Source organism: Marmota monax, unplaced genomic scaffold (assembly GCF_021218885.2).
Source record: "Marmota monax isolate L192 unplaced genomic scaffold, Marmota_monax_Labrador192_F-V1.1 WCK01_AAM20220418_F8-fsc00238, whole genome shotgun sequence".
Taxonomy (NCBI): Eukaryota; Metazoa; Chordata; class Mammalia; order Rodentia; family Sciuridae; genus Marmota; species Marmota monax.
The window spans coordinates 1,640,356-1,667,871 of NW_026693175.1; the positions used below are offsets into that span (position 1 = coordinate 1,640,356).

The 27,516-nt window shown below is 53.2% G+C and overlaps 1 protein-coding gene across 3 annotated transcripts; it reads right to left on the minus strand.

Annotated features, from left to right (window-relative positions):
• Nucleotides 1-12,042: 12,042 nt before the first annotated feature.
• Cd8b (CD8 subunit beta) lies at nt 12,043-25,897 on the minus strand. Of its 3 annotated transcripts, XM_046455980.1 has the most exons (7): nt 25,792-25,897; nt 22,529-22,888; nt 19,478-19,567; nt 18,977-19,133; nt 15,483-15,572; nt 14,183-14,219; nt 12,043-12,641 (listed from the first exon to the last, which is right to left on the minus strand). In XM_046455980.1, the coding sequence occupies exons 1-7, from the start codon at nt 25,832-25,834 to the stop codon at nt 12,585-12,587; spliced, it is 834 nt and encodes a 277-aa protein (XP_046311936.1). In that variant the 5' UTR covers nt 25,835-25,897; the 3' UTR covers nt 12,043-12,584. The 3 variants fall into 3 exon arrangements, with proteins under 3 accessions (XP_046311936.1, XP_046311937.1, XP_046311939.1); XM_046455981.1 differs by lacking the exon at nt 18,977-19,133; XM_046455983.1 differs by lacking the exons at nt 12,043-12,641; nt 14,183-14,219; nt 15,483-15,572; nt 18,977-19,133 and adding an exon at nt 18,335-18,435.
• Between the last annotated feature and the right edge of the window lie 1,619 nt (nt 25,898-27,516).

Sequence of the window (27,516 nt, forward strand, 5' to 3'; positions counted from 1 at the left end):
TGTGTTACTTTGGAACTGAGTTGGGGACACACTGAATTCTTCCTCCAACATGAAGATTGGGAACTCACAACTAGTGTCCGTTTGTGCCAGCTGCACAGGGTTTGGCATTTTAGTTGACTTTGCTGCAGCTTCAGCCATGACTGCACTGCAGAGAGTCTGCAGGTGACAAACTTGGGCTTTACAGAGTGGGAAGACCACGACGATCTGTGGGACCTGGGGGTGTACTGCTCGGCTCTGGTCCTCATGGGCGGTGTAGGGGAGGACATCTCACCAGGTGTCACTGGGATTTGGGTCAAATCCTGTGTTGCTTCCCAGCCTGCTGACTTCAGCTTAAACGTCAGATCCTGACTGTAAAGTGGCAAGAGTTCCTATGTGTGCAGGGAATCAATTATGGGAATGCAGTATCAAGAACACAGCAAGCGCTCAATAAATACCGGCGGTACTGGAAAGGGAGGGCAAGTGTCAATACCAGCGTGAAGGCCATCTGGTTCCTTGTGGTGAGACCGGAAGTAGGAGTGCCCTCGCGTGGGCATGCCATTTTCCAAGGGCAAGAGACGACCTTGCCGACGGCCCTGGCGCAGTCTAACGGAAATCCTCGCAGCACCTCGCAGCACCCTCTTTCTATGAGTATCCACTTCCGGATTCCCTCACTCGTAAATGGGCCTTGTTCTGGTTGCCATGGTAGCCTTCCATAATTTTTAAAGACAATAATCTTTCCTTGTCTATACATTCTGTAGACACACTCACGCATGCGCACACATTTGCGAGCATATTCATGTTCTGCGTGTTTTTTTCAAAATTGAGATTGCACCCAAAAGATCTAAAAGTGGATACAGCCACTTCAATGTTTATAGTGGCATGATTCACCATAGCTAAATTATGAAATCAACCTAGGTGAATGGATTAAAATTTGTCATTTTATATATATTATGTAAAAACGAAGTTCTACTCAGCCATAAAAAGGCATAAACCAGTGAATGGATGGAAATGGAGAACATCATGCTCTGTGAAATAAGCCAAGCTCAGAAGCTCAAAGGTCAAATATTTTCTCTCATATGCAGAAGCTAGAATAAAATAAAAGAAAGGGAGGAGGAAGAACAGGATACTATAACGAACCAATCAAATATAAATTAATAAACCAGCAAAAGGAAGTCTCGTAGAGGAAGGTGAGTGGGAGAGGGGAGGGAGGATGGGAAGGAACACGGGGGATCATGTACTGAAATTGAATTCCACACATGTATGAGTTTGTTGGGATGAACCCAGCTACTGTGTATAACTAGAATTTGCTAATAAAAAGATTAAAAATTACAACAACACTAAAAATTTAAGATTTCTTTGTTGTTTTATCTGGCTACAAATGTAATAATACACAGCTGTAGTGATTGCACATGCATAAAAAGGTGCAAATCACTTGCAATCTGCACCCCTCCCCATCCCCTGTGATAATCAGAGTGAAGAGTTTGCCATGTACATTTTCAGCTTATTTTTTTAAATGCATGTTTCTTATACACAGATATTTTTCTAATAGTCAGCCCCTCCCAATATTAGGTTCATATAGCTTCTAGTGTTTTATATCTGCTTTGTGAATTTAAGAATACATTGTGAATATTTCCCATTTATTAAACATTCTTGTATGGCATAACTTTAATGGACTTCATGGTATATAGGTATATTCTCATTTAGTTCACTGGTGGATATCTAGAGGTTTTAAAAACTAAGTTTTGTTGTGTATGTTTGAGGTTTACAACATGTTAGGGCAATTATTGTGAGGCAAATTAATATATTTGTCATCTCACAGTTACCCCCCTCCCCCACGTACACACACTTTTTTTGGTAACAAGAGCTGCTAAAATCTAATACTTTTAAAAAATTTACAACTGTACATTAGATCTCTAAACTTCCTCTTACACATTTACTATTTTGCATCTTTTGACCTGCTCTTCTCCAACTGTGACGGCTGTTCATTCTCTATCTCTTGTGTAGTGGAGCTCTCTTATATTTTACCCACATGTAAATCAGCCCGTGCAATATTTTTCTTTCTATATCTGGCTTATTTCACTTAGCATAAGGTCCTCTGAGTTATCCATCCATGTTGTAGCAAATGGGAAGATCTTTTTTATGGCAGAATAATACACACACACACCACATTTTCTTTATACATTAAATAAATTAAATGTCTACTGATGGATTGATGGACATTTAAGTTGGTCCCATATCTTGGATACTGTGGATAGTATGAAATTCTACTTTGTGAATGTGTGGAAATCTATTTTGATATATTTATACGAACATGGAATATATTGTATTCTAATTAGGTGAGTGCAGTTCTCTATGAGGTGGAGATTTCATGTATACACTCAAAGGAGAGATTGCTGGGTCATATGATAGTTATATTTTCAGTTTATTTAGGAATCTCCATACTGTTTTCCACAATGTCTGTACTAAGCTGCATTTCCACAGAGTGTATTAGGCTCCCTTTTCTGTACATCCTCACTGACAGTCATCTTTTGTCTTTTTGATAATAGTCTTCTTTATGGGTGTGAAGTAGTGTCTCATAGTGGTTTTGATTTGCATTTCCCTGATGATAAGTGATGTTGAGCACCTTTCATATACCTGTAGGCTATTTTTATATCTTCTTTCGAGAAATGTCTGTTCAGCGCTTTGCTCAGGTCACTTGCTTTTTTTTTTCTTCTTGTTGCATTTGAATTCTTTATAAATTTGTAGTATTCACCCTTTATCAGATGCATGTTTCGCAAGTATTTTCCTCCATAGGTTGCTTTTTCATTTAGCTGATTGTTATCTTGGATGTGAAGAAACATTTTAGTTTCATGTGTAAGGGTAAAAGAAATTGAAGTTAAAGTGTAAAAGTTAAAGGGTAAAAGACCGGGTATTGTAAAGTTTCTAAGCTGCAAGGTCTGAGTTAAAATGTAAAGGATTAGGTATTGTTAGGTTTCTATGCTACCTGCAAAACCTGAAATCCCTGTAGCTGTTAGGACAATACTGGAACTGCCCAGTAAATATTCCCACTGACTCCCTGGTTGTCTAATAATCTGGGACTCTGTGTAACTTGTCACGTAGTCATTTAGGCCCTAAAACTAATCAGTTTGAATGTGTACCCCACTTAGGAGTGACCAATCACCCCCGTCCGACCTGTTCCTGCCAATGAATGAACTAATCATGTTTAGGAGTTGTTGTTCAATTTTCCCACGCCTCATGATGATTTGTTCTGATGTATACAAAGCCCCCCGCCCTCCCCAAAAAGTGTACTTAAGCACTGCTTGACCTCTGCTCTGGGCTCTGGGCTGCCCTCCCTTCTTGAGCGAGCCTGCCTGGAGCCTCAGCGCGCTGAATTGGATCCTCAATAAACTCCCTCCTGCTTATTGCATGAAGCCAGTCTCTTGTGGTCTCTTCCTCCGACGCTTCCCCGGACCCTTACACATGTAGTCCCATTCATTTTTTTTTTTTGCTATTATAGCCTAAATTTTTGGAATCATATCTAAAACATCATTTCCAAGGCCAGTGTCAAAAAACATATCCCCTATATCTCTCATCCTGATGGGAAGGCATGAACCCACAGCCAAGAAAGCACATGTATCTGGGATAGAATCATAATTCCAGGCAGACAGAGAGGAAAAAAATAAATTGCTTTTATGGTTTGGGGTGTTATATTTAGATCTTTTATTTATTTTGAGTTGAGTGTGTGTGTGTGTATGTGTGTGTGCTGTAAGATAGGGGTCCAATTTCATTTGTCTGCATGTGGAAATACAATTTTCCCAGCAATATTTATTGAAGAGAATATTCTTCCTCCATTGGGTTCTATTAGTGTCTTTGTTGAATGTTAGTTAAGCATGAGTTTATTTCTGGGATCTCTCTATTCTGTTCCATTGGTCTCTGTATCTAAACCATACTGTGTGGTTTAAATTCTTACAGCTTTGCAATGTATTTTAAATCAGGAAGTACAATACCTTCAACTCTTTCTTTCTCAGTGTGGCTTTAGTTATTCATATTTTGTGTGTGTGTGTGTGTGTGTGTGTGTGTGTGTGGCTCCAAATGAATTTCAGAATTGCGTCTTATATTTCAGTGAAGAATGCATTGGGATCTTGACAGACTTGGTGGGAATACTTACAATTTCAGCATGCTTCCCATATGTTTTGTTACTAATAATCCTGGTGAATAAACAATCCTTGTGATAAACAAGGAGGAAAATTTTATATTGGGTTACAATTTCGAAGAGTTTGGTCTGTGGTCACTTTTTTTCTGGGCCTGTGGTTAGGCAGAGAATCATGGTGGAAAGGTGTGTGGGAGGGAAGCTGCTTACCTCTTTGCTGGCAGGAAGGAGAGGGAGCTTGTGGGAAAGTGAGTGAAGGGCTGGGGACAAGATGCACCCCTAAAGGTCCCTCCCCATGGCTCACTTCCTCCAGCTGGAACACGCCCTCTAAAACTTCCACCTCCTCCCAGTGGCACATTACACTCTGCATCCAGGAACAGGTGACGGTCAGAGCCCTTAGGATCCAGCCATCTCTCAAAGGCCTCACCTCTGAACAGTGCTTCACTGGGAATCCAACCTTGGACACATCAGTCTTGGGGGAATTTTCGGATCCAAACCAGGACACATAATAATAACCTTTTTCAGGATAAATTTCTGCTGGGTCAAGTCACTATTCTCAAGCGTGAGACTCCTGATGCATATCGCCAGACTGCCCTTCAGCTGGTGATACAGCTGCAGTCCCGGAGGAAAGGTCTGTCTCCAGCACTCACAGGCTGCAAGCGTCCTGGGGCCATGTTACACAGTGTATTTTAAAATACCCTCTTTTGTTTGTTGTTCAGCAAGTCCACTCTATATTGGAAACAAGTTTGCATTTCATCTTTATTAGACTTTATTATTAATTAAATTACAGAGCCTCTGGCTTCTTTCTTTATTAACATAAAAAATTCATTTATTTAAACCATCTGGAATTACTTTGGATGCAGATGCAAAGAGTTAAACTTATTTTTTCCCAATGGCTAACCAATTGCTTTGGCACCCTTTATTTATTGTAAGATTGATTTTTCCCCCACATAGGTAAATGCCACATGCATCACGTAATTCATAGATACTAGTGGGGTCTAGGCATCGATTTATTTTAATGATTGAAATTACTCACTTAAAATTGCCCAGTGAATATCTAAGAGCTGTTGATTTCATGGAAAGGGAGAGGTTTTTTTGCCTTTGAGAAAGAAAAGCTTTTCTTCCTGAGTCTGAAAAGATGGGTGACTCTGTTCCAACACTTCAGCTGTTTTTCCTTCTGTAGGGACCGCAGGTGGGGAAGGCAATACCTCACAGTGCAGAAACAGGAATCCAGAACCCAGAACGAGTCCAACTGGTAGGGAAGCCCGAGGGAAAACCAGCTCCCCAGGTGGAGGCTGAGGGGTGGCCACGCTCTGGGTCTCCAGAACTCCAGGTTGCCCTGGTAGCACATTAAAGACAGAGGGCTGGGGCAGACAAAGACAGTTCAATGACACGATCTTAGGGTCCAGCTTGGCATAGACTGGTGAGCCCATGGTGAACCCATGCTTGAAAAACATCCTTTTTGATGCAAAATTCATAATATGTTTGGCTACCATGATGACAAATTAGAGGTCTGAAATGAAAAAAAAAGTGGGAAATAATTTTGTGTGTGGTGTTTTGCTAGTAGGATTTCCTTGGCTCTCTCATCCTGATGGGCAGGCCTGAGCCCACAGCCAGGGCCATGCAGCAAATCTGGGGTGGACTCATAATTCCAGGCAGATAGAGAGGAAAAATAAATTGCCTTAAGTGATTGTAAAAGTGAAACATCGACGGTAAGAGGGGTCATGTCAAGTAGGATGCAGGGCGCTGCCAAACAGGGTCTCAGGATGCCCCTTGCACACCTGCGTGAGAGGTGCTGGGAGCTGTCAGGGTGCGCCCATAGCACTGCCATTTCTCCCCCACCCTCTCTTCTGTCCTGTGATCATTTGACTTCTTACTTCATCCTCTGTGTATGTCCAGCCTCGTCCACTGCTCCAGATGGTTTTTGGAATTAGTGCCAGAATAAATAGAAACATTGATGCTTAGCTTGTTTATGTATTAAAAGATTACATTTTAAGTTGCTAATTGATAAAAATAAAGTGAAGAATACCTTTGTCTCAATTTCTTGCTATATACATGAAACTGGTTCCTGTTCCTGGGGATTTGGCCCTTCCCACTCCTGCCCAGTGCTGCAGGGGCACACAGCCTGCTCTGGCTTGCAGTGGTCCCGCATTCAGGACTCGACAAAACCCCGCTTTCTGCAGGTGGCTATTTGCTTTACAAGTAGGGCCCTATTTAGTTCCTTCCTGGGTCCTACCTTTCCTCCCTGAAGTACAGAAGCTCCCTGACCTATGATGGCTCTGGACAGTGCCCTCATCCCGAGCTAAAGGTATCATAGTGGAAGACGGTCATGTGTGCTGGCCTGCAGAACATCCCAGCAGGCAGCAGCCCCTGAGCGCTCAACTACTGACCCACAACATCCCCAGCCTTATGTTTTTTTCTTTTGTAATAATTTTTTTTTTTAGTTGTAGTTGGACACAGTACCTTTATTTTATTTATTTATTTATGGGTGGTGCTGAGGATAGAACCCAGGGTCCCGCAAGTGCTAGACGAGCGCTCTACTGCTGAGCCCCAGCCCCAGCCCCCCCAGCCCTATTTTGTATTCTATTTAGACACAGAGTCTTGCTGAGTTGTGTAAAGCCTCACTAAGATACTGAGGCTGGCTTTGAATCTGCAATCCTCCTACCTTAGTTTCCCAAGCTGCTGGGATACAGGTGGTACTACCATGCCCGACCAGATCCGCCGTGTGAGTGTGTGTGTGTGTGTGTGTGTGTGTATTTATACATATATATTTATACACATACACACACACACATATATATATGGCTGTGGATGGATACAACATCTTTCGATTTATTTATTTATTTTTATGTGGCTGAGGATCAGTGCACCAGTGCCTCATGCAGGCAAGGCAAGCGCTCTACCATGCAGCTACAACCCCATCCCAAAATTAGTCTTTTTTTTTTTTTGTAGTTGTGGATGGACAGCATGCCTTTATTTTATTTGTGTACTTTTTGATGTGGTGCTGAGGATCGAACCCAGCGTCTCCCACATGAAAGCCAAGCACCCTTCTACTGAGCTACAGCCCCAGCTCCCAAATCAGTGTTTTGATGCCATTCTCATGAGGCCCGGATGAATCGTTGGTGTGGACAGCACAGGGTTTATTCAGTGATTCCTGCTGATAAACCTGTATTTGTTTCCGGTTTTCATTTTGCCACCCAAGACGGTACTGAAAGAATCACGGCTGCAGGTGCACCCTGCGGGTGACTCTGCTCCACGTGGCCACGTTCCCAGGGCACAGGTAGCCTGTGACTAGCTCAGACTCCGACGGGCATGGCCAGTCCCCCGGGGACGCCCGAGTGGAGGTCACAGTCTGTTCTGTAGTCAGCAAGTGTCTTCTCTCCTCACATTCCACCTGCAGGTGACAAGGGCGTGCAGATGACAGATCTCTGCTTTCCTAGAGAAGGTACCCTTGATCAGGCCCAGGTCACCTCGCACACTGAAGAGGAGTTTGTGGGGGCAGAGGTTGTGGCAGGAGAAGGGGCACCTGCATGGGGTCAGAGAGACACGGACTCGCGCAGGGTTTTCATTTAGGTGGGACACTAAACACATAGCAGGCGGAGGGGTTGGAGCTTTCTTGGCAGCATTGGGCTGGGTTCAAACATGGGACAGTTGACCACTGCAAGGCCCCGGCTCACCGTAATGGGGATGGCCTGGAAGGCCAGTGTCCCCTACGCAGGTACACAAACAGGCTCTCTCAGACCTTGATAAAACCCAACAGCGCTACTGCCCCGACAGCACCCATGTGCTAGGCATGCTGGCCACTCCCCAGCAGGAGGTCACAGGATGTGAGGATAGCTGCGGCCTGAGCCTCCTCCTCCTGCAGCACAGGTCTGGTGGCCAGACATGGGATCTGAGTTTCTGAGGAGCTGGCCTTTGAGGGGTGTCCATAAAAGGCCTTCTACTGAGGCCTGTGGCCTGTGGAAGTCATCCTGTACCTGGTGCCCGGATGGAAGGAGGGTCAGCACAGCCCCAACTCTGCCCCAGCCTGGCCAGGGACTTCTCTGTAGCCAGGTATAGTCTTGTGCTGGCTGCTTCCCTTTGCCAGACCCTCCCCATGTCCCCAGAGCTTGGAAAAGGCCTGTGGCAGGGGCCGAGGACTGGAGTGGCCTCCCTTTGGCCTGGCCAGCAGGTAAGTCCCGCAGCCAGCTCAAGGCCCACAGGTTGGGCAGACCTGCTGGGGAGGTGGGCCTCCACCCTACCCTGCCAGCCAGCACCCCCCCTTGCCCCACCCACCTGCAGGGACCTCCCAGCCTGCTGTGGGAGGGGCTGGGACACTGTTGCCTAGCAGCTCTTTGTGGGAAGGCAGTTCATGCCTCTGCCTCGCAGGGAGCATCTCCGTCCCCTCGTTTATTGTCTGCCCAGAGCTGGTGCAGAGATGGGACCATTGTGGCAGGGAGGCCACACTTGGAATTGTGTGAGTGCCTCAGTGTCTGTGTCCCCTGAAATGTCACCGTGGGGTTGGGGACAGTGCTGAATCTCTAGGGCCTGAACACGTGTGCTCAGTGAATGTCTGCATGTTGAGCTTCTGTTCAGCAGGGCTTGGGGCCTACACGGCAGAGCGACGTTCCCAGGGTCCTTGTGGCCTTGGGGGACAGGGGCGCTGGTGGGAATCGAAGGGGACGGGGCAGGGGAGGGCGCGTTGGGCTGGCCAAGGCCCGAGGACCTCCCAGCTGCCCTCTGCTCCTCTCCTCATTTAGATTCTGGCTTAACCTTGGGAACATTGGCCACTTGTACGGGGACAGGAAGGGGTCAGAGATGCTCTGGGAAGGAGGCACTGACACTCCTGTGCCTCTGGCAAGCACCCCCGAGCCCTGTGGCCCTGCCAGGTCTAACTGGCCACGCTGCATCCCTGGCCCCAGCCTAGGCTGGGCACACAGAAGCTCCCCAAGGAAACTGGCACCAAGGCACCTGCGGAGAGGGGTGGGGGTTCCATCTTATGTGATTGGCAGGTGGTCACAGTTGAGAATGTATGGAGGGCTGGGGTGCAGTGTGGTGGTAGGGTACCCCCCTGGCCCACAGGAGGCCCTGGGCTCCATGTCTAGCACGGCTAAGCTGGAAGGTGAGCACTCATGTGTGACGGGCTCACTGGGAGCCGCAGGTGTGGGCATGTTTCTGTGAACCCAGAGTGTGTGGGAACATGGTTCCCTCTGGGTGGGTCCAGCCCTGAGTCACGGAGCCACAGAGGTCCAGGAACCAGGGGTTCGTGGTCCCCAAGTGTGGTGACGCACTGAGGAGGTTTCCCAAAAAAGTGACAGAGGAAACTGTCCCCACCGCCTGGGAAGGCCTGTGAAGACAGGGCAGTTTCTCTTTCCCTCTGACTGGGTGGTAAATTCGGGCCAGCCCAGCAGCCCACGCAGCTGGGGATCTCTTTCTGAAAACAAGTAGCCCACTTCCTACAGGCAGAGACCCAGGTGCGGGATGAGTCAGGATGAAAGGAGGGTGGCTTTGGAGATTCTCCTCCTGAGAACCGGCCCTGGGGCTTCCTAACAAGAGCAGCGGGGCACCGCTGCTTCGAGACCCTTCCACCCACTGGGGTCAGTCAAGGTCACTGCAGCACAGAGAAGGAGACGCTGTGGAGGCTGTTTCCAGGGGGAGCCCAGTCCCTCAGCCAGCCCAGAGCCGCGCTTGGCTGCTGACTGGATTCAGACACAGTGACTTCCTTGGTGTCAGTGTTCAAAACCCTAACTTACGGACAAATTTGGATTATTAAGTTGAATCCATCGTTTTTGTACAATAACAAGAATCAGAGTCCTTTTGAAAAGAAGTTGTTTCTTTATTCCAAACTTTTGTCCCCTCCCCCATTACAAAAATAATAATCGGATTGTCCCAAAGATTCACACAACACCCCTGAGCACAACAGTATTGGAAATCCTCCAAAGCCACAGCCAGGAATGGCTGCATAAACCCCTCGAGACTTCACACACACACACATACACACACACACACACACACACACGAACCCAGAAGCCTTGATAAATTCTTAGAGAACACAAATCAAATTTGTAAAACAATTAATCTTCTGTATTCTATATATTATGTATTAAGCATTTTCTCTATCATATTCTGTATTTATAAGATTTCAATTTTCGGTTTGAAAAAGCTATGTGCAGACAGAAGTCTGGAAGAATGAGAAACTTTTAAACACGTGCTTTGATGATCTGCAATGTTCTCTATTTGGATTTTTTTTTTTTAAATGTTTTAGTTGTAGTTGGATATTTCTTTCTTTCTTTTTATTTGATGCTGAGCATGGAACCCAGGGCCTCACAGGCTGAGCCCCAGCCCAGGCTCCTCTGTTTGGATTTTTAAATTTCTTGTGACTCTTCCTCTACATCCATACCGTGGAAGGCTCACCTGCAGCTCAGCAAGTCCCCACACTGGATGCCCTCCTGTGCCTGACCCCCAGCTGCAGAAGCAGAGCCCCCAGGCCTCCTGCTCCCTCCCAGGGCAGCAGGAGGCTGGCCCTGGCGTCTGGTTGGTGCTTTACCGGGGCCTGTTCCCCGCCCTTGGGATACAGGCAGGTGAAGTGGCTGTCACTTGGGGTCTAGCCATTCCTGGCAGCTGTCTGGACCCCGTGAGGCCGTATTGTCATACTGCTATCTGGTCCCTTTGATGGGCATTCAGCTTGTTCCCAGCTGGGGCCTGAAAACCAGGAGCACATGAACAATCTCATGCGTGTTCTTTGTACATGTCACTTCTGAAGTGTCCTGGGCAATGTGTGCCAGGCAGAGGATGGCAGTTGGTTGCTTGTGCATGTATCTTGCCACAGTGTCCCCAAGATGGTGGCTGCAGCTCAGTGTCTTCCTCAGAACCCAAGCCAGGTGCTGGGTGCAGACTCCTCACCGCAGCCCCCACCGATGCGCCAGGCTGCTGTGGCTCCTGGGCGGCCAGAGCTGAGCCTGCAGGTGGGTGCCTGTGGCCTGGAAGACAGACAGGGGCAGGCCGGTCCCAGCGCAGCCATTGCAGCAGCAAAGCACAGACAGCAGCAGGTAGCCCTGGGGCCAGGGCCTCCGGCCTGTTCTTCCTTCCGCTGCTTGCGGCCAGTGTGTGCTCAGTCTGGGCCTCAGTCTCTCATCGCTCACACAGGAGGCCTGGCCAGGGCCTGCCTGACGAGGGACGCGGGTCCAGCCAGCCCGAGCCTCTTACCTCTCCCCTCAGCCATGGAAGGTGGCCCGTCCCTGTTCCCAGAGCTGATGGGTAGGAAGATTCGGCTCCTCTGGAGGTCACTGCGTTTGCGCCCTCCTTGCCCCCGGCCCACGCGCAGCCCTGCCCCCAGCCACCTGCGTCTCAGATGCTGGAGGGGATGCGCTGCCCCCCCCGCCCCCCAGCCGTCTTTTCTTTCCTGTTTTCTGCGACATGTTAACATTCTGTGGCTGCCAGAGGCCTCTGACCACAGCTGGTGGCCCACACCCTTCTCTGAGCAGGCACAGAGAAGCAGGTGGGCTAGGTTCTCCGGGTTGGGCGGAGGAGGCCTGCTCACCAGTCCTGGGCCCTAGAGCCCAGGGCAGGACTAGAGGACACACAGGGACCTTTCCAAAATGCCCAGGTCCTCCTCTGCACCCAGCTCAGTGTTGCCTGTCCTTCCTTGGCCACCAAGGCTGAGGGACCAATGAAAGGTGGGCAACCTGCTGTCTCTCCCTTCCCAGGTGGCCCGAGGCCGGCAGTCCCTGGGGCTCAGCCCTCAAGAGCAAGAGCAGTGAAGTCACTTAGCCAGGAGGTGCTGGCCTCTGGGTGTCCCGATGCTCCCTGCCCCCAGTCTGTATACCTACTGCTGGCTACAAACGTGCATCTCAGATGTAAAATGAGGACGTACAAATCACATCCTTGTTGTTTCTCCTCAACTGAGCGTTAGCATTCTCCTGTAAGTGGCTCTTGTCATAACAGGAGTCACTGCATCTTTAACCCAGGACTTTATTTTTACAACTGAGATATTTTCATAAAAAGGGCAGAGAGTAAGAGAAGAAATAAACAAGCCATGGGAGAGGAGACATGAGCCTGAGAAACTCCCTTGTAGAGGGGAAGGCCTCAGAGACCAACAGGGCTGCCGGGAGCCTTCGACATAGCTGGCCTCCCACCATGAGGGCAGGGAGGACATCGGCCTTGGCCTGGGAACGCACAGGAGGCCATCCCAACTCCATTCCACGAGCCTCAGGAGCCAATGTCACCACTCTGCCAGGAAAAGCAAGCGGCAGCAATGGTGGCTTACTGGGCCCCACCAAAGCCCAGGCGGGGGAGGCAGGAGCCAGAAGAGGTGCCTTGGTGGTGTTGCTGAGTGCCCGGCCAGCTCGGTGGGGACCCGGGGCCTGGGTCCTCACAAGCTGCTCCCACATGCGAGGCCTGAAGAAAGAACTTGCTGTAGTTAAAAGCGGGTGGCTCAAGAGGGTGGTCATCAAGAATGTGGTGGTCAGCAAGAATGTCCCTCTCCCACTTGTGTGGACTATTGCTGACCGATGTCTGTCTCCTCATGTTGGTGCAGTCTGCTCACTTGTAAAACCTGAAACAGGAAGGGGTGAGACGCTCAGCAGATGACAGACGCAGGCCAAATGTAGTAGCTAGGGCCGTGGTTAGTGTGAGGATGTTCTTAGGGCACTGCTGGGTCATTCAACAAAACTCGAAAGCTCAAAGTCCCAAGGATCAGAACCCAGAGCACCCGGCCCAGGGCACCCCAGCTCCGAGGTCTCACTTCCTCCAGGGCCTCTACAAATGCACAGTGAGGGCTGGACACACTGCCTGACCATGGCTCTTCCCACAGGTCGGGGCTGAGGGGCTGCAGGACATGCGACTAAGCCACAGCTGGAGGTTGGAACACCTGCTCTGTGAGGCCCAGGGACTCCTCACCATACCTGGATCACAACAGCAAGACCAGAGGCAGTTTGCAAGCTTTTTTAGCCACAAACCTTTTTGTTCAGATGACATCTTACAAGAACATGTAAACCCAGGCAGTAGATGAAAGCAGAGCTGTTTCAACTGAGGAGGGTGAGGTGGGCGCAGTGGCCCTGTGACCACCAACACTCCCTCCCTCCCTCCACTGGTGCTAGGAACCCTGGTTTGCCAAAGCATGAGGTCCTGCCTCTGGCTCATCCAGAACTGATTTCAGGTCACTGGGGAACAAGTTAAAGCAAGAGAGTCTGGGGACAGATCACAGGGTGTGCCCAGAGCGGGGCTCCGTTCTTCTTAAGAGGCCACCATGGGAGCTGGGTGCAGGGACACACACCTGTAATCCCAGCAACTCTGGAGGCTGAGACAGGAGGGTCACAAGTTCAAGGCCAGCCTGGGCAGCTTAGAGAGATAAAGTAAAAAGGGCTGGTGTCACTCAGCAGTAGGGTGCTTGCCCAGCACCTGCCAGGCCCTGGGCTCCATCCGCAGCAGGAACAAAAATAAAAAACCCAGAACAAACAAAAACAAACACAAATCATGTGGGGCATTTTGAGCGGACTTCTTGCTGGAGGGCTGGCCTTTGGCAGATGCCCTCAAGTTATCATCCCTGAGGTTGACGGGTTTCTGAATCCGACCCCTGGGTGAAATCGCCCAGCATGAGACTCATTGCAAATCACCCGCAAGACGTAGCTGGCTCAGGGACCCGGCGGCCTCCAGGGCCCTTTGACACACAGCCTGTCCTGGTACTAGGTGGGGTTACAGGTAGCAGAGGGGAGGCCAGCTCTGGGCAGGGAAGCAACTATGGAGGGGAGGCCCACCTCCCCTGATCTGCAAAGTGGGGTGATGGCCCTTCTCTCACACAAGCCCAGGTGAATGGAGCTGGGACAGAGCCTGGGCTCCCCAGCCCCCTCGTGCTCTGCCTGCAGGGTTGATGGGTGCAACCCACAGAGCTGAGAGCTAAGCACTCCCCCACCTGAAACACCCCGAGTGGTGTCTGTGTTCCTCTAGGTCACCCCTCTCTCCCCCTCTGTTTGTGGCTCTCTGCAGGTGACAGCTGATTCTGCTCCCAGCTGCAGTGGGAGACTGTAAACGGGGCAAGGCCCAGTGTCCAGGGCCACACGGGCCTTCAGGGCCCTGTAAGGAGCCCCACACACTCACTGTTTTATGAAGCGAAGCCGGGTTCTCCTCTGAAGACCTGGAAGGGAGAGCAAGGAGCTGGTCAGTGCAGGCTGTGGACCACTAGCACCGACCCAGAGGACCATAGGAGGACAGGGCTGGCCAGCACCTCAGGCCACCTCTGCACAAGGCTCTATCTCCAGCCCCTCACACACCCGTGGCCCCTCATGCTCACTGAGAACCTGTCAGGTGGACGCTACAACTGTCCCGTTACCCATAGGAGCTGAGGCACAGGTGAGGGGGCCACTGAGTGGCCTGCCCAGGGCCAGGCAGGTGTCAGAGGACATGCAGGTCAGATGGGAGAGGTGGCTCCAGACTTCCTGGGGGGTGGGAAGGAAGCCAGAGCAAGCCCCTCGTGTTTGATCTCCCCATCGTTACTTTGACCTCCAAAGCCCACTTAGAAACACCTGGGATATATTGATAAATAAACTGGGCAATTGCAGTTAATGAGACCAGTTTTTAAATTTTTTACTGATAAGGTCCTTAATCAGGAAAGTCTGCAGTCCCTGAGCTTCAGGGGGTTCTGAGAGCAGGGCACGCAGACCCACTGCAGGGAGCAGTGGTGGGCAGACGAGGGTCCACAAGACATCACACCTCCCCAGGGCTCAGTGACCTGTACAAGTTAAGGGCTGTGGTCCAGGCCTTGCCTCTAATGTGCCACCCTGCCTGTCTTACAGAAGCTCAGAGAGGGGCGGCCATGTGCCCAGGGCAGCACAGCTGGAGGAGGGCAGCCTAGGTCTCGCCTCCCCCAACCCTTAGTAGGAGCCTGTGCTGAGTGGAGCCTGGGAACCCAGAGGGACCAGGGGAGCTGCCTCCCTGAGAGGTAGGACTCAGGAGCATTACTCAAACCTCACCAGCGGTCTCTCCTGGGTCCTGGGCCCGAGCCTCCACAGCTCACGGGAGTCCCCGCTTACTGAGCACATGCTGCCCACCAGGCACTCTGCGAGGGAGAGGCCAGGCCCAAGGCCAGTCATGGGTGAGGGTGGCAGCACTGGACTCAGAGCCAGGTCGGCCTCACTGAACAGACGGCCGCCTCTGATGCAGCATGGCTGAGGCCAAGAAGGCCTCTGGCCGGGTGCTGCCCAGCAAGCCTGAGGCCTGGGTTCCCTCCCCAGCACCAGGGCCACGGGGTGGGGGGACAAACAGGAGAAGGGTCACCTCGGAGCGCCACAGGGTCCCCGGGGCAAGTCCCCAGCAGGCCCTGCTCCCCCGGAGAAGAGACCACCCTAGAGCCACTGCAGACCCCAGTAGGCCCCCAGCCAGTAGAGGAAGGGCCACTCACAGTATAGGTGGACGGCCACGCCCAGGGACACCAGCAGGACCAGGATGCCGGCCACCAGCAGGCTGAGGGTGACAATGCCACAGGGCAGACCTGGAGAGACACAGCCATGCTCAGCCCTGACTCCATAGGTAGGACATGGGAGGGAGGGAGCTGGGGGCCCAGCCCAGGCCCAGCCCAGGGCCAGCTCAGGCCCACCCCTGGCCCCCTGTGGGTCTCCTTCGAGGCCTATTTGTGTGCACTTCAAACCTCTGAGGTAATTTTGTATAAAAATTCCATGTTTCACATCCAAATATTTTTTAAATTAATTAAACTCAGGAGGTCTCTGTGTTCCAAGGAGGTAGACAATTGTCATGTATGGAAACAATGTTTTCACTGCATATTTTAAAAACCTTTGTTTGAATTTCATAAGAAATAGCTGACTGTACTTTCTTTGTACAGGTTTAAATGTGTGGTTAGCGTGCTCCTTGGCACCCTGGCTCCTTTGATAAGTTTGATTATCACTCTTGATAATTTGGTGGTCTTTCTTTTCACACTTATGCATACATGATTTCCACAGATACTTAAGTTTTTTTTTTTTTAATGCAGTGGATTCCACTGTACAGATTATTCTGCAAGGGCTTCGCCCTCTTCATCTGATCACACAGCATGTTCTTTTCCCCAGCAATTGATACGTGACTGTATGGATAGGCATGGATTATTTAGCCATGAGTGTGCAACTGGACCGATTCCTGTGTTTTACAAGCAACCCTCGGAGAACATCCTGGTATGTTTCCTAATACGGATGTCTTCCTGAGCAGATACTGAAGATGGAAATTACTAAATCTTAGACTCCCTCCACCTTAAATTTTTTAGGGGTGCTGGGGATTGAACCCAGGGGCACTTTGACACTGAGCCACATCCCAGCCCTTTCTATTTTTTACTTTGAGATAGGATCTTGCTAAGTTGCTTAGGCCTCACCATGTTGCTGAGGCTGACTCTGAACTCCCAATCCTCCTGCCTCAGACTCCTGAGCCCTTGGGAGGTGGTGTGCATCGTGGTGTGCACTACCATGCCCAGCTCATGTATGAATGTTCTTCTGTGAGCTGGCACTCTGTTCCTTTCATTTTGCATATTATTTAAGTAGCAGAGGTTGGGTTTGTTTGTTTTGTTTTTTCTGTGCTGGGGATGGAACTCAGGACTTCAGGCATGCCAAAGAGCACTGTACCACTGAGCTATACACCCCACCCAGGAGCAAAGCTTCCATTCTTAAAGTGATGCCCCAAACCCTTCTCCAATACCTGTCGGGACCTGTGGTTGGTCCCTCTAGTAGCTGAGGTCCAGAACTGAGGCACAAGGGTGACGGGGCAAGGCTGCATATTTTGGGCTTGAGGTTAACAAAATTAGGAATCATCTTAGATGTCAGGGAGGAGGGAGTTTGTACTGAATGCAGCGTGCCAAGGGCAGACTAGGTGCAAGCCCTCATCTTGTGGGGAAGGAACGTTTTGAGGCTCATAAAACCAAGATTCAAATAGGTTCAATCATAAACCTGAGGTTACCCAGCTTCTATGAGGCAGGACCAGGTGCAGATACCGGTCATCCGAGTTCTCAAGCCCTGCCTGGCCCACCTGTGCTGCCCAAGCTCCTGGAAGGGAACCTGCCATCGCTGGGAGGGCACAGGCCAAGGCCAACGACGGGGACATGGAGGCTCCTGCACAGGCAACGGGTTGGAAGAGAGGCCCAGCTCTCTCCAGGTTCCTGCCCGGCTTCCACTCACCTTCTCCAGCTCCCCTTAACTTGATGAGCCTCAGAAATGTGGCTCTGGGTGGAAGCAGCCAAGCGTGAGACCAATGGAAGCACCCAGATCGTGTAGTTATGTTTATACGAACTGCCAGGGGCACAGACTGGGGAGGTGGAGAGGGACTCATGGTTGCCAGGGGCTGCGATAGGAGGACACCAGCTCTGGACACGTGCAGGGTCTCACTGGGTCCTGAGGCCTCCTAAGGCTCAATGGTGGTGCACTATCCTGAGTCCCATGCTCCAAGAGTCCCCAAGTCCGCATGCTTAATGTGGATGTTATGGTTGGCAGACTATAACCCTGACGGTTTTCAGAAGTCCTGGAGGTGGCCTCAGGGCGCCTGAGGATGGCCGCCTGGAAGCCTTCCTGTGGAGTGGTCACTACCTGCTGGAGCTGCTGTGCAGCTGGGGTCATGGGCTGGCTGAGCCAGGGCCCCACTGGGCTGCTCCCTGTGTCCTGCTCCCTGTGTCCTGTTCTGTGGTAGTACCATCTGCCTCAGGGCCTCAGGCCAAGTTGTCAGGGCCTGGTGCATCATGGACCTAGGCCACTCTGCCCCGCTTTCTATTCCAGAAGCTTTGCCCGTCTGCACAGGGGCTCTGATTTCCCTGAGCTGAGCCCAAGTCCTGTGGGTGCCCCTCCTCAGCCCCTGTCAGGCACTCTGTATGGTAACAAAAGCCACCCACTACAGAAGTCAGTCCCGTGGGGGTGGGGATGCTGTGGCTTGTCTCTGGGAAGTGGCAGATGGTACTTTCTGTTTGTCACCAGTTACTTTTAGGGTCTGAGGCCGGTAGTTTTCCAGAAACACGTTTGGACTGATGATCAAGAAAAGTGTGTGGGTGGACACGTTGTGTGCGTGTGCCACTTCAGCTATGGGGTCTGGTGCTTACAGCATAGATGGGCCGTTCTGTCCACTCACTGACCAACAGACAGTGAGCGCATCCCATGTGTTAGGTCCTCAGTTAAGCATCAAAATGGGGAGAGGGGCTGGGGCGTGGCTCAGTGGTGCAATGCTTGCCTAGCACATGCAAGGCCCTGGGTTTGATCCTCAGTACCATGTGAAAACAAACAAATAAATAAAATAAAACTATTGTGTCTATCTACAACTAAAAAACAAAAAATAAATGGGGAGAGTTTTAAAGCTTAAAGTGTGGCTGAGGGTGACAATGCCACAGGGCAGACCTGGAGAGACACAGCCATGCTCAGCCCTGACTCCATGGGTAGGACACGGGAGGGAGGGAGCCGAGGGCTGGTTTTGTGCATGTGTGTTTTTGTTTTCTGTTAGTGCTGGGGATTGAACCTCTGAGCTACAATCCTTAGCCACATCCCCAGCCCTTTTCATTTTCTATTTTGAGACAGGGTCTTGCTAAGTTACCCAGACTGGCCTTGAATTTGTGATCCTCGTCCTTAGCCTTCCGAGCTGCTGGGATTATAGGAGGGTGCCATAGCGCCCGGCCTGGGTTGGGTTTTGTTGAACAGTCTTTCTGAGGCACAATCTGCATATCATAAAGCCCCTGTTCCCAGTGCACAACATGGTGGCTCTTTCCATCTTGGTAGAATGATGTGACCATTACCACATTCTCACTTTTGTCCATACCCCCAGAAGAAAGAAACCCTGCACCCCCAGGAATTGCTTCTCCACCTCTCTGTCTCTCTCCCTCTGAGCTGCATCCTCGGGCCACTCCCCAGGTCACTCTCCAGCCCTCCCTGGGTGGCCACTCACCCGCCCTCTGTTCCTATGGAGTGCCACCTGCACATTTCATAGCAGGGCACCGTGTAGCACGTGGCCTTCTGGGACTGGCCTCTTCCACTGTGTAGCAGTTCCAAGGTCCAGCCAGGGCACCTATCGGCTCTTGGTTCTTTACGTGGCCGATGTGCTGCTGTAACAGAGGCCATATTTTATCACATTCATTAGCTGGTGGACATCTGGGTTGTTTCTGCTTTCAGCCAAAATGAACCATCGTGTGCAAGTGTTTTGGTGGTAGATTCTCCCTGGGGTCTGTCTGTGATGATTTGTGAGTCTGACCACTGGACAGGGAGCTGCTGTTGCTCAGTGTCCCTTCTGGACCCAGCTCAGGCTGGGGAATCAGGCTACAGAGTGGACACTTGGCAAAGGCTTAGAGGAAGAAGGAGGGGAGGAGGGAGGGGAGGAGGAGAGGAAGGTGGGAAGGAAGGAGGGGAGGACGCCTGCCTCATTCTGAGGGTGCTGGGGATGGAGACTCACCCTTCTGGGCTGTCAGCTTAGGGCGCTGGCAGGTTCTTTTCTTGGGGATGGACTTACTGGTGGGCTGGGCAGTGGTGGGAAGAGCATCGACTACAGAAGGAAAGCAAGACACACCCGAATCAGATAAACAGCAGGTGGATGTAGAGACAAATTCAAAGCTGCCTACATCATAGGCACAAAAGTCCCTATGATGGTCCCCTGGGCTGTCACAGGGATTCAAGTGACAGAGCAAAAGAATTTTGATCCTTTTCTGGAATCTCAGATGTATCTGAGGCCCAGGAATGGGGGCCAGCTTTGGGTCCTGCAGAGAGGGGCTCTGCAGCCCCCAGACCTGAGCAGAGCCAGCACCCTGGTCGGCCACTGTGAGACGGCCACCATGAGACGTGGGAAAGCCCGCACACTCTCTGGGCTTCAGCGTCCCCACCTGCCACAATAACATGACTCCACCTCCTTCTCAGGGTCGCTGTGGCTGCAACGTGTGTGAGGGCTGCCTGGCAGGAGGCTGTGAGCTGCCACCAGAGTCCCCAGGCCTTGGCACAGCCACCCCTGAGCCAGCAGAGAGGCTCATGGGAAGGGGCCACCCTGCTCCCGGACTGAGCCATACAGAGCACCTGTCTGGGATTGCTCTCCCTCTCAGCTGTCCTTGAAAGTCTAAGGGGACCTGTAGTCTCCACTTCAATTTCAAAGGTGAACTCCAGCAATGGGGGCTGGAGGAGGCCTTGCAGGCCAGTGCTGGGCTAGGCCCCCAAGCACCACTGCCCTCCTTCCCCAGGCCAGTGTCCCCTGCTGCAGGGTTGGGAGAGGGCAGTGAGGCCACCCCCAGAGGGAAGGGAGACCCAGGGTTCTGCAGAGCTGAGCGAGCCGTGAGCAAGCATGGCGGCCACCAGCCCTCGCCCCCCTGGGCCGAGGAAACTCCTCAATGAGGCCATCTTTTGGCAAAGTGGTAAGACGAAGAGGGAAGCAAGCTGAGCGTGACCTCCAGAGCCGGGGGAGCAAGGAGGGGTGGCTGGCAATGGTCCCCATGGGCTGGCACCTTCCATACGCAGAGAGGACACGGGGCCTCTTCTCCTGGGCCTCCTCTGGAAGGTGGAGGACGCGGCAGCTTTATCTGCTCTATGGTGTTCCTGGGAAGAACTGGGGAAACTAGAACAGACTGTCCTGAGCTCCCTGGCGCTTCAACCTGAGAGGACGGCCCCTGCGAGCCTGGGCCTAGCGAGCAGCTGAGGAGGCCTCTGCTCAGAGGCTGTAACAGCTTGTTCAGACCAACCGGGGAGTCAGGATCTGAACCCAGAGCCTGGTTCCACCCCAGCACTCCTCTTGCACCACTCTGCTCCGGGCACCAACGTTTTCTGACAAAGGTGGAACACTTAGGCTGACCTGAGCCTTAGGTGACCTGAGGGTGCTGGGGACCACGGTAAGAGGATGAACAGCAGGCTCGGCGCTTGTGGCCCGAGAGCTCCACTGGCCTGCAGGGAGCCCCTCAGCTGGAGCAGGAGCCCGGAGGAGATGGGGCTGGCACCACGGACCTGGGCCTTGCTGGGGCTTGGGGCGTGGGCTTGTTCTGTTTTAATTCCTTCTTGCAGAGTCTCGTTCTCCTCAGCTGCTCTTTCTCTCTCTGGCCTTGGAAGGCGCAGGCCCTCTGAGCCCTGGGACACCTCGAGGCCTGGTGACGGGCCTCTCCACCACCCAGGCTTTTCTGACACACAGGACCTCGGCCACACAGGTGGGTGCTAGCTCTGCACACCTGGGCTCTGGGGAGCTTCGGGAGCTGTGGCCAGTCCTGGGAGGTGAGCAGTGGCTTTGAAGCCAGGTGTGGGGGGTGGGGGTGGAGGTGGTGAGAGGTTTCTGGAAAACAGTGGCACTTACTCCACAGAGACTGGAGTCTCATGGTGGGGAGATGGGGGCTTTCAGAGCCAAGGCTGTAAACCAACCGCAACCCAACCCTCAAGCCGGGTTTCAACACTGTTCCCCGAGGAGGCCTTGCTTCTCGCCCAGAATCTGACCCCAGGCTGAGGACAGGCATCGCATCACTCTGGCTTTTGTCTTCCTAACTCAGCCACTGTCCCCAGCTGTCCTGCACCTTCTTATGCTGAGCAGTGTGATTATTGGGGTTCCCCAGTCCTGCTCTGCACCCCTGGTGGGTGGAAGCTGTGGGAGGCCCGGCCACAGGCTAAGCTGGGGAAGGGGCCACAGCCGGGTGCAGGCCTGAGGGAATTTCCACTTCCCTCTCCGCCAGCACAGCAGCCCCTGGCTATGTGCGGCTGGGTGTGTGCCAGTCTGGGTGGACACGCCACAAGCATCAGTACACCCTGGCACTCAGTGTGAGCACGCTGTGAACTGCGCGATGGCTGAGTAAAACGTCACATAAAGTCTTCCACTTGTTTCTTTTTACACTTTAAAATCTGGCTGTTAAAATTTTAACTTACACCCGTAGCTTACAGTGTGCGGCCACTGGACACTGCCTTAACTCAGGGCACCGATGCTTCTCAGGCCTGAGGGGACACAAGGCCGTCAGCAGCCCCCAGAGCAGATGAGGAAACTGAGGCCAGGAGGGAGCGGACTGCCCAAAGGCACGTGGCAGATTCACAGCACAGCTGGGCCTGGGGTCCAATTTCCTTCGTCTCTAAACTTCAAGTGCGGGCTTGAACCACAGGCCCCACAAAGAACATTTGGGGCATCTGCCCCTCCATTACCCAGACATGCTTTTGTTGAGTGTATGCAGGCGATGGGAAGCTTCTTTCCCTGTCTGCACACTTGGGATCCTGGGATTCATCCCCATCCAGCCACCACCAGGTGGGCCTGAAGGACAGCACTGCCCTGTCCCCATAAGAAGCATGGCCCCTGTCTCCTTCAGGCTCATCTGACTCCAAGTAAGATGGGAGTGGTAAAATGCTCCCAGCTGGGTGGGTACAGTACTGAGTGACACCCTGTGGGAAACGCGGCGGGTGCCTGCCCTGGCCAGGCCCGCACGCGCCCTCTGTGATGCCCAGCTCTCGGTCATGGCTGCAGAGTAGGCTCCCAAGAGTGGCCAGCCCAGAGCGCCGTTCTTACCCACACTCAGCCGAGTTCCCTTCCCGAAGGTCAGCTCAGGGGCCCCGACAGTCATGCAGAAGTAGACGCCACTGTCCGCAGGCCTCACGTTCGTGAGGTTGAGAAAGTGCCCGGTGGCATTTGAGAACGGAGTCAGCTTCTCCTTGGCCACTGCCTCTCCATACGTCGTCTCTTTTGGGGGATGCCAGGAGGCCAGGAACTGGTACCAACTGTGCTCGCTGGGGAGCTGAGGCTGTCGCAGCCAGAAGACACGCACTTGGCTCAAGGAGGTTGTGGTCTTACAGGACAGTGTCACCACTTGGTGGGTCAGAGCCACCGTGAACCCAGGGGTCTGTTGGAAGGCAGAGCCGCCATGGAGAGCTACGAGAGACCAGGGGGCAGAGACCATCAGCACATGTTCTGGCCACCATGTGAGGCCTTAGTCACACTGAGCCGGTGCCCGAGGGAAAGCCATGGAGAACCTGTCCAGAGACAGGGCCCAGGTGTGAATGTGATGGGTGCCTCTGCACTCAGAGCTCATACATCTCACCACCCAGGAGATCGGCTGCCAAGTATTTCCTGTGCCGAGCTTTACCATAGGCCCAGGAGAGACAGCGGCCAGTTGTGGGTAGCACATGGATATGCTGGCCCTCAACCTGGCTTCAGGAGTTTAATCTCCATTGCATAGAGGAGAAAAGTTGGCCATGAAGGTACTTTTCCAAAGTTACTTGCAAGTGGCTTTGGATTCAAACCACAGGATCCAAAGTCTGAGTCAAAGCTGGGGCCACTCTATGCTCAGGCCTCAGTAGCTTAAGCCACTTCAGGAGAGCCGGGAGAGACTGAGTGCCAGGCAGAGCCCACAGCTGGTCTGGACAAGCTGAGGATAGCCACCACTCTGGACAAACAGCAGAAGGGGCTCACTGCCCCAGTGGTCACAGTTGTCCCCATCACTCCCAGCTCAGCGATCCACGGTCGCAGAACCCCGTTCTGCGTGGAAGGATGCACCCCAGGAGCAGGGCGGGTGTTCACGTGAGCCTCCCTGCAGGTGGGGCTTGTCCACCAGGAGCTAGAGGGGAACTCGAGGCTTGGCAGGAACCTGCCTCTGCTGTGGGCCATCTGTGGGACCGAGTCTATGCCTGAGACGCCGTGAGGGAGGTGGCTTCCCGCGGCTATCTTGTAGCAGGGCCCAGCAGAATCAAAAGCCCCAACTTGTTTCCTTCCCCTTCTTCCTGGTGAGAGTTGTTCTCTCTGGACTTCCTATTGCTGAGAATGGGGACTGAAGAGCCACCCCTGGCCCAGGCAAGACGGCCTGTGACGACCTCTCTGGCTAGCACAGCCTTGCTCCATCCCCAGGCGACTGTCTCCTGGCCTTGGTTTCTAGGGTCCAGTGGGGACAGACTGGCTGCTTCTCCCAGTCCTGGCCAAACAGCCTCAGATCCCTCAGTGCCCTTCGACATGGCTTGCTCTCTCCTTATGTGGGTGGGTGGCTGAATCCAGCCGCTGGGAGCCGGGCAGATTCCCTGGCTGGTGGCCACAGCCATCCTGTTGGCCTGAGGGCCAGAAAGAAAGGAAAGGGCACCAAAGAACCATCTCAAGCTGCAGAACCGTCCACGCAGGGAGACACTGTCCTCCTATCCACAGCCCAGGGGCTGCTACAGGCGACAAGTAAGACCTCAAGAAGGATCCCAATGGGTCCCCTTCACAGTCATTGCCAGGTCACACAGGTTCCCAACAGGCCCATTCTGACTGGGCAAGGAGCAGAGGGGGACCCTGCAGACCATGGCAAAGCACAGAGGACACAGACTGGGTGGGCAGAGGAGGCCGGGGTGTGGGCGTGTGTGCGTGGGGCATGCAGCAGGGCGCTGCCTAGACCAGGGGTGCTCCTGCCCTACTCGTGTCTCAGGCTCAGTGTTCCCACAATGGCTTCTCCAGTACTGATGAGGTGGACCTGAACTTCCTGATGCTGCTCCCAGGCCACGCGAGCTTCTGCTGACATGCAGAATGAGATGGCACCCGGGGCCCAAGTGGCAGCAGGACCTCCTCTCTTCCCAGACACCAGGTCACCCGGCAGAGGTTCCTCATTGGGGAGTTAATAAGAATCAATAACGACAGTATTTCCTGAGCTGCTCCCGGGAGGGTGTGTGTGTTTCCTCATTTAACCCTCACTGGGTCCTGAGGATTAAAGGAGACCTGTTTTACATTCAGGCCCAAGGAGGGAAGGAACTGTTCAAGGTCACACAGCCTGGCAGATGGATCCAGATTGCAGGGGCCCCAGCACCTGCGCTTGGAGCAGGTTTCACGGCATCTGAAATCCGCCCTCCTTTCCCAGATCTAGGTTATGTGCACAGTGGGGCAGCAAATGTTCCGCCACCCAAACCCTGGCCCAGAAAGCCCAGAAGAGCCTCCCTGGGCAGTGGGGGCCATTTCCCCTCCTGCCGAGGCACGCCCTGCTCCTGCTCTCTTGCTCTCTGGGCCATTTGCCTCTTGGCCTCTGGAGATTGAACAGCAGGCTGAGACAGAGCCCCCACTGGGCCAGACACAGAGCCAGCCCCCAAGCTGGTCTCATTGTGGCTCCCAGTAACCCACAGTTGTCTCTTCTCAGAGGCCTGTGAGTTGTCTCTTCTCAGAGCCACCAATGATCAGCAGAGTTCTGTGGCTTGGCCTGATCTGGGTTCTTGCTGTTTGGATATGGCTGAGCTCACAGGGTCAGAGCTTGGTGCTGTCAGGCCTTGTCCCCTGCTGGCAGAATGACAGCTTTGGGCTTTGGGGACCACAGGCTAGAGGGCAGTTTGGGGCGTGGGGGGCCTTCTTCCAAAAGGTAGTCTGGGGGGACTTAGCCAGAGGGGCCATCCTGACCCCCGCCACCTGCCAATTCCAACGCTCCAGTCCTAACCCTGCTTCTTTGGGGAATCCCACCACACAGGACCCCACACCAAAGGACAGCGGAGTGAGGGGACTAGAGAGGGCACTTCCCGGAAGTGATAAAAATGTATCCACAGGACCCTCAGCTCAGGGCAAGTGTGGGGCTCAAAGGCCAGGCGATTCCTGGCTTCTTCCAGGGGCAAATCCCCGTGGGGACCGCGAGGACCTCTCTTCTTTCTCCCTGTACCCCTCCGTTCTTCTCCCTCCTCCCGTCCCTCCTCCTGGATCTTCCCTTCTCCAGAGCGGCTCTCGGGCCCCGGGGTTACCGGGCTCCGAGGGACTTTCCTTCCCACGGGGGACCGAGCCTGCCAGCCGCCTCGACCCCGCCGAGTCCCGCCGAGATCCGCCCGCGTCCCGCTTACCCGCCAGCTGCGCGGCCAGGAACAGCCAAAGCCGCGGCTGCATGGTGTCGCCGCGGCACCGTCGGGCGGGCGGGTGGCGACGCGGCTCGGCTCCGTCGCCGCGGGAGCCGGGGAGGCGGGAGCGGGGCGGGGCCGGCGCGAGAGGCGGACGGCGGGGTCTCCGCCCTCGTCCCTGGAGGCCCAGGTCTCCACCGTCCTCCCTCCGCTTTCCGCTAAGGCGCCGACCTCGCTGACCTGTGCCAAGCAGTCTGAGCTTGAAGGCCTCCTGCCCCTGGGAGGTGCCCAGGGCATGGCGGTGACCCACTGTGTCAGCTGGAGAGGTTCGGAGAGGCCGGAATTCTCTAGGTCCTACAGGGCGGCTGCTGGGGCTGACTTAACTGGGGGACACTGCTTCACTTCTCTTCTGTTTGAGCAGTGGCCGAGGTGACCAGCCTGGTGACCAGGGTTCAGCTGGACCTGGAAGCAGGCACGGCCATCCTGACTGTCACACAGGAAGATGAGGGAGGGAGAGGACTTGGGAGCTGGAATGCTGGAGGGGCCCCCAGCTCTGCCTGGGGTGGAGCTAGGTCAAATCTAGGCCCTGAGTCCCCAGGACTAGCTGATTGGGTGTGCCAGGACCCGCCCTGCCCCTGCACCCAGGGAGATCCAGCCTGGTGGGCACACTGTAGTTCGACCTGGCTTGGGGGTGTTAGAGATGGCAGGGCTGAGAGTGGGGAGGCTGTCCAGGGAGAGCTGGTGAGTGATGACCTACAGGGGAGAAAAGGGCTGCAAGGAGGGGACCGTCCGCAGGATCAGCTGGACAGGCCTGTGAGGGACCAGGGGAAGAGCTTGCATATCCCAGAAGGGATGGCCTGTCCCTGGAGGGCTAAAGTAGGCAGTGGATGGGGACATTGTCACCTTCCCAACCCACTCTTGCTCATTGCTGGTGACCAGCATCACTGACCTAGGGACAGGGTTCAAAGTCTGGAAGGGAAGAAGAAAGGGGGTGCGTGCACTGAGTGTGGGCTTCTGACGGCTCACACCTCCCCTGTATTGTCGTGGCCCAGGAGCGGCTGATGAGGCCTGGTGCACACAGAAGCCCAGGGAGATCGATGGTAATACTTTGGGAAATTAAGGGGAGCCCGCTGGGTACAGTGGCATACATCTGTCATCCTAGCGGCTTGGGAGGCTGTGACAGGAGGATCGCAAGTTCAAAGCCAGTCTCAGCAACAGCGAGGCACTAAGCAACTCAGTGAGACCCTGTCTCTGAATAAAATGCAAAATAGGGCTGGGGTGTGGCTCAGTGGTTGAGTGCCTCTGAGTTCAGTCTCTGGTACAAAAACATAAAATAAAATAAAATGAAGGGGAGCCAGAGGTGGTGGTGTGTGCTTGTAATCCCAGCAACTCGGGAGGCTGAGGCAGGAAGTTCTCGAGTTTGAGACCACCCTGGGAACTTACCAAGACCCTGTTTCAAAAGAAAATAAAGAACTGTAGAACTGGGGCAGTGTAGTTCAGTGGTAGAGCACCCTTGCATTCCCACCAACACTTGCCGCTTTCTGTTTTGTGCCCATCCTTGTGGGTGTCAAGTGGCATCTCATTGTGGTTTGGATTTGCATTTCCCCAGTCATTAAGGAGATTAGCTTCTTTGCATGTCCCTCTTGACCATTTGTATTTCTTCTTCATATGTCTATTTAAAACATTTGTTGCTTACTTCTGGGTGCAGTAGTGTACAACGGCAGTTCCAGC

What these genes read in the sequence shown, in the direction of transcription:
- Cd8b (XM_046455980.1), bottom strand. Translation starts at nt 25,834, where the DNA reads ATGCAGCCGCGGCTTTGGCTGTTCCTGGCCGCGCAGCTGGCGG. An exon ending in TAAGCTGACAGCCCAGAAGG is followed by an intron (nt 19,134 to 19,477) that starts GTGAGTCTCCAT and finishes CCTCTGTTACAG; the next exon opens with CAGCACATCGGCCACGTAAA. An exon ending in CGGCTTCGCTTCATAAAACA is followed by an intron (nt 12,642 to 14,182) that starts GTGAGTGTGTGG and finishes TTCCTGTTTCAG; the next exon opens with GTTTTACAAGTGAGCAGACT.